Below are 6,375 nucleotides of genomic sequence, written 5' to 3'. Positions count from 1 at the left end.
GGGCGGCGAGGCCCTGGCGAGGTACGTGTCCTTCCCCTCGGCATCCCCGCTCCTGTCCCGCCTGCCCTCACCCTCTCCCCGTCCGCAAGTGCCCTCCGTGACCCTGTCTCACCCGTCCCCGACCTCCTCTGCCCTCCAGGATGTTCGCCGCCTACCCCCAGACCAAGACCTACTTCCCCCACTTCGACCTGTCCCCAGGGTCCGCTCAGGTCAAGGGGCACGGCAAGAAGGTGGCGACCGCCCTGGTCGAGGCTGCCAACAACATCGATGACATCGCAGGTGCCCTCTCCAAGCTCAGCGACCTCCACGCCCAAAAACTCCGTGTGGACCCCGTCAACTTCAAAGTGAGCCCGGGGAAGGGGTCACCAGCCCCACTGCTCCCCTGCGCCCGCCCCGGCTGCCCCCTCACCTCTCCTCCTTTTGCTCACCATCTCCTTTTGCCTTTCAGCTGCTGGGCCACTGCTTCCTGGTGGTGGTGGCCATCCACCACCCCTCTGTCCTGACCCCGGAGGTCCATGCTTCCCTGGACAAGTTCCTATGTGCCGTGGGCACCGTGCTGACCGCCAAGTACCGTTAAGACGGCACCGTGGCTGGAGCTGGAGCTGGACCCGACCCCACCACCAGCCTTCTGACAGTGAGCAGCCAAATGATCTGAAATAAAATCCATTGCATTTGTGCTCCAGCCCCAGCGTCCTGCTCTGGTTCCTGCCTGCGCCGAGGGAGCGGGAGGGATCTGCTCTGGGGGTCTGAACTGGGGGTTTCCCCCTGTCAGGTGGGCAGCTGGAGGAAACGGGCTCTGGTTTGGCTGTTTCTGAGGGAAGGCAGTGCTTGGGTGGTGGTGCTGGTCAGACAGGCACTGCTCTGCCAGCTGTGGGGCTCTGGGAGCAAGCAGAAAACTTCCAGGCACTGGTGGAGGAGAAAGACTGGCAGATAATGGCCAGAGCCCTGTGCTTGGGAGCTCCTTGCAGCCCCAGCCTGTCCTGGGCATTTTACCAGAACATCATGCCGGGATCCTTCCTTGCCTGTGCAGGCCAAATTGCTGGAGAACATCTCCTCCTGGAAGTGCTTATGGGAGACAGTGGGGTACAGGGCCTCCTGGTGCCTGTGACCCTCTGTGTGGTGACACAGCAAGGGTGCCCTGAGGACCTTCAAGCACAAGGGCATCTTTCTGTGCACCCTCAGCATGCAGGGGGATTCCTTCTGTTTCCACCTAATGCTGCATTGCTGAGGTGTCACTTTGCTGGGAGAGACAGTAGGCAGGGGAGATGGCAAGGGGAGCAGCTGGGATTCGGCCACAGAACGTGGGCTTTGGGACCTGAATCATAGTAGTGTGAGGGCAGGAAAAGCAGCACCAGCAGCGAAGGGGCACTGGGTGCTGCAGTGCTGGTGCCTGCACAGCCCCCAGCCCTTATCACAGCCCACAGCAGGGTGGCTGTGGCAGGGGGGGTGTTGGGGGGCTGATAAAGGAGAGTGTAGGCTCTCCTCCAGCTGTGGGTGTGGTGGGAGATGGGGCAGCAGATAGTCCCAAGGGGCTACAACTAGCCAGGTGCTGAGTAAGGCTGCCCTGCCCTGGCCAGGGCTGGGTGGTGCTTGGTGCCAGGGTGAAGATTTGAAAAAGCCCTGGGGCAGCTGGGGTGGTCACAGCCCAGAGCCCAGCCATGGTGGCCATGGGCCCCTTCACTCCCTGGCACTTGTAAGGGTAGGCACTTGCTCTAGACACCATCAGTGAAGGCATTGGAGGCTGGAAGGGCCTTCCTGACTCCCCAGAGTCATGTGAGGTCTCCCCAGGCTTTCTCCTGCAAAGCACCACAGGCATCATGACCCCGTATTCCTGCCACACCTGGGCAGGGTGAAGAGGGGAAGAGAAAGCTGGGCAAGGCATTTCTGACTAACCTGATCTACCTTTGCTTGGAGCAGGTCCCAGAGTGGGCACAGCTCTGCTCCACGGAGAGCCTCAGCTGCCTGGGGAGTTGGAGGGGAGCAGGGACATAGTGAGGGGTGTCAGGGGACAGAGCAGTGTGTGCTAGTGTGTAAAGCACTGGAAGAGCCAGCAGCAAATCCAGAACAGCTCCAAACCCAGCCACAGGGCACCCTCATGGTGTCCCTATGCACAAGGTGTAAAAGCAACGTGGGGGACAGTGAGTGTGTGGAGGGGAGAGGGCTGGCAGTTGTCCCCACCGCCTCTGCCAGGCTTTTGCTTCCAACCATGTTGTGCCCTCAGGCAGGACACGGTGTGTGGCAGTGGGCAGTGTCCTGGCTCTGCAGCACTTTCCCAGGGCTCTGCCTGGCCAAAGAACCGCTGAGCTCTGAAGAGCTGGGACGAGTTTTGTCCCGGCCGTTTGTCCCAGCTGCCACCAGATGGGGACCTCAAGCCGTGGTGTTTTATCGGGGCCAGGCAGTGGGTGCTGAGGACCAAGCCTTGGTCCTGCCTGCTGAGCTGGAGCCTCCGGCCATGGAGAAGCAGGCTGCCATGACAGCTTCCAGTCAGCCCCAGGTTCTGAGCACACTGGGGACACTGGTGCCAGCTTGGAGGGGTGCAGGAACCCAACCCAGCCCCTGTCCAGTGCTGAGTCCAGCAGCCAAGCACCCCATGACACATGGCAAAGGGTCATTTGAGCCTTGGGCTCCCTTCTCTGGCCATCCCTTGGTGGCCATGGCTTCGTTTGTCCCAGGACACAGCCTGTGCCACGGGCAGGACAGGTTGGCAGCAGCTTTCTACAGCTTGGCTCTCCCTGACCTCCTGTTCCTGCCCAGCTGCCTGGGGACCCACAGGCAGAGCAGAGGCAGTGGTAAAACATTTCCTCTGCTGCCTGCCCAGGTTGGTTTTGCAGCTTGTTTTGGTGCAGCCCTGGTGCTGATGAGGTGGAGGCAACTCCTGCATGGCCACAGCAGCCCAAAATGACACCAGGAGACGTGGAGGAGCTGGACTTGGGGGGTCTCAGTGCTCAAGAGGCACAGTCACAGCAGGCAGCTTTAGGGGAAGAAGGAAGAAGAACATCTTCAGGTGAGAAAAAAGGCTGTTCTGATGCCTCCACTGTCTGAAGGCCTTTCTCACCACTCATCATCATTTATTTTTGATGGACAAAGCATCTATGGTTCAAAGATACCCACAGAGCAACATGGTATTTTGTCACGTGATAGTCACCAAGGCAAGTGGCATCTCAGAGCTCATTTTTTTTTTTTTTTGGAAGAAGAACTAAAATGACATCAGGAAATAACCTTAATAGTTACAACTTAACCTCATCACAACACTTTACCAGTCTCCTGAGGGGCTGCAAGCAGCTGTTGTCCAGGTAGCTTGGATACTATTTTTATCAGCATCTGATAAATAGTCATGGCCCAAGAGGGTGTGCCCTGGAAACAGACACAGAAGCACATACTCCTGAAGGAAATCAAGCATCCTAGAAGAATTTGCCAGGAATTTCCCATTCAAAATTCAGCAGAGGAGTAGGAAGACACGGGATTTATTTCTTACTGGGAACTGATCTTAGGACACCAGTTGAGAGGTTCTCTTGCTGAAAAGAGGAGGGAAAACATCACATGTTTTACAAACTGTTCTTCTATTTATACATCCCATGTTGGCATTCAGTGTTCCAGCAGCCTAGCTCATGACTGGTGCAGCCTATAGGTCTTTTGCTGAAAAATTGTTGCAGGAGCAGCTTGTTTGCCACATATTTGGACAGTTACTCTTTCATCATGTCAGATGTTTCCATACCAAACTGATCTCCCTTCCCTGATTTGTCTGGAACGTGGTGAATTTTAACCCCATGCTTTGGGGTGCTCACAGACCCTGCAGCTCAGGCACATCTGTGAATTTAATAAGCACATTCTCCTTTACAAAACATAAGATATTGATGAAGAAACAGTGAATAATAATACTCAACCAAGGACAGGAAGCTGCCACAGAAGGAAAACAGACTCATCTGAAATGATTCATTCCTGGCAATGGCCACGGTTATTACTCATCTCTTTCTTTGATTAAATGTCCCTCTGTTGTGTTGAGGTTTGGTTTGTTGGGGTTTTTTTTGTGACTTGAAGTTGACTGGTTTATAGTTCCTTGGTTTCCTCCTTTTACCCTGCTAATGAGAAGAGACCCTCTCATCTCATCTCTGCAACAGCAGAGTCCACAGCAGCAGTAACAGCAATTTCAGAGGGTACAATCCTGCCTGTTGCCTCCAGTATCTGTTTGTTGACCTGCCCATGAGTTTGCTATACCCTTTCTAAACCTGCTGATCCTATTTGTTTCCACAACCTCCTGTGGCAGCAAGTTCCAGAAGTTCATTCTCCCCCTGCTCCCTATAAAGTCCCTTTTATCCATTTTAAACCAATCTACTAGACTCATCTATGACCTCTTATTGCAGACCCTGATCAGCACCAGGTCCACATTCACTTCATGGTTTTGTAATGTTGGTCCTTTTGGCTCCCCCTTCTCCAGGGAAAAATCCCAGTCTTTCCAGGACCTCCTCATCCCACAGCTGCCCTGTCTGCTTGATCATCTCAGTTGCCTGGGTCAGGACCCTGTGTCCTTAGATCCAGAGGCCAGAACTGCACAGAGGTGGGTGCACCCACCTGTTACACAGCCAGCAAAAGCTGCCCTCTCTTGTTTTGAGAGCCCTTCCTGATGTCATCACACATTTTGCAGGCTTTTTGGTGTACATCAAGGCTACAATTTTGATCAACCACCTATGAGAGCTCCAGAATCTTTTCCCTGAGATGTAAGAGCCAGTTTAAGTTCAACCTCCTCTGTTTTAGATCATATTTCCCTGACTGTGTCACTTTACATCTATTTACACTGAAACATCTGACCTCCTGGTTTCAATGCTCCATGGAGTATATCAAACAGCCCTGCAGCAATCTCCTGCAGTGATGGACCATCAGCTGATGTGAAAGCACTTGGATGGTTGGTCAATATTCCAGGAACACGATTCTTCATTATACTTCTCCTTTTCACATCCCCTGACACAGGGACTTGGATGGGCAATGAGCTGCTGGGTAGACACAACTCAACAAGGATCTGAGTGGAGGTGGTTAAAGCACAGTGGTTTTTAGTCCTTGAACCAGAACCAGACAAACAGAGATGGGGGAGCAGCCTGTGCCAGCTCTGTGCTCTCCAGAGACCCTTGCACATGGCCAAGAGGATCCCAGCTATGGATTTATGGAAAGCAATATAGCAAAATGTGCATTGCAGCTGCTCAGCCAGAAAGCTTTTGTACCTCCTTCAATGGTTGAGCAGCTGAGTGCCATTATTAATAGTAGAAGTGTATTTATCAAAATCCATGGGTCAGCATTGTTAAAGCTCCACAGATTCAATTTGGACAGGCCACCATTATTTATGTTTCCAGATCGTAGCTTCAAATGGGGTTATTTTCAGTATATAGCCCAGATTTCCTCCAGCTTGAAAAACTCTCAGAGATACACTCTCCAGAGCAGGGACTTTCCCCTTGTGCCTGACTTCCTGAGGAGGGGCTGAGCTTGAGGACCTAGGGACCAAAGAGCAAAAAGTAGATGTGGTGACCCCAAGGCATCACCTGCACTAATGTCAGCCAGGTGTGTCCCTGAGCTGGACAGAAGCCCTGGCCTCGGCACAGCTGGGCCCCCCGGGTTTGGGCAGGGACAGAAGTTCACCAGCTGTGGGTTAAGCATTGCAATTTTTGTAGCCACCACAAGAGGAGACAAGATACCACCGCAGCTGGACCTTCTGAGTGGCTGCAGGTCAGACTTGTCCATGAGTGGCTGCACTGCCTGTGGGACTGAAGGAAGTTTCAGCTCCAGCTCTGGAGCAAAAGGCAGAGAGAGCATTTCACCCTCCCGGATTCAAACTCGCCCCTTCTTCTGAGACTGCAAGACCACTGAGCCAAAGGGGAAAGGAGCAATCCATGGAGTCACTAAGTCAGTGACAACATTTCAGTGTCCCAATGTGCCTGGAGCAACGGTCAGTCTGGAGGTGACATGTCCTACAGCATCCAGCACCCCAAACACTTCTGTTGAACCCTGGGATGCTTTTCTTGGGGAACAGGAGCAATGTTGTTGATGGGATCCAGCATCACACTTGGTGGGTTTGAACTGTGCTCAGATGGCTCAGATCTTTGACTTTAAAACTCCTTTTTTGTCCTTTAAGAGGAAAATAACTGGAAGTAGCTACAGTGTAGCAGGAAGGTCATTCCCAAGGAGTGATGGATAAAGAGCAGATACATTTACAGCAAAATGTAGCGTGAGAATAGAAGGGTTGGTTTGTCCTTCTTTAAGAAGAACAGTTTTTGAACAACACCAAAACCAGCTGGGAGAGTGTAAAGCTAATGTGGCAGAGACTTCCTTCAAGAAAACATTGTAAAAATACTTCATATCCCAAAGGAGCAGGAAAAACAAGAGAGAAAG

The 6,375-nt window shown here is 52.7% G+C and overlaps 1 protein-coding gene across 1 annotated transcript; it reads left to right on the top strand.

Moving 5' to 3' along the window:
* Nucleotide 1: 1 nt before the first annotated feature.
* On the top strand, nt 2-682 carry HBA2 (hemoglobin, alpha 2; the record flags this gene model as incomplete). The annotated part of the gene is made up of 3 exons (XM_009995523.1): nt 2-21; nt 140-344; nt 449-682. Coding segments are annotated over 3 exons (354 nt in total), but the record flags the coding sequence as incomplete, so codon positions are not given.
* Nucleotides 683-6,375: the final 5,693 nt, after the last annotated feature.

This window comes from Chaetura pelagica, unplaced genomic scaffold (genome assembly GCF_000747805.2).
Source record: "Chaetura pelagica isolate M959 unplaced genomic scaffold, ChaPel_1.0 scaffold124, whole genome shotgun sequence".
Taxonomy (NCBI): domain Eukaryota; kingdom Metazoa; phylum Chordata; class Aves; order Apodiformes; family Apodidae; genus Chaetura; species Chaetura pelagica.
Note: the sequence above shows the minus strand (reverse complement) of the source record. Positions and strands in the feature narration are given on the sequence as shown.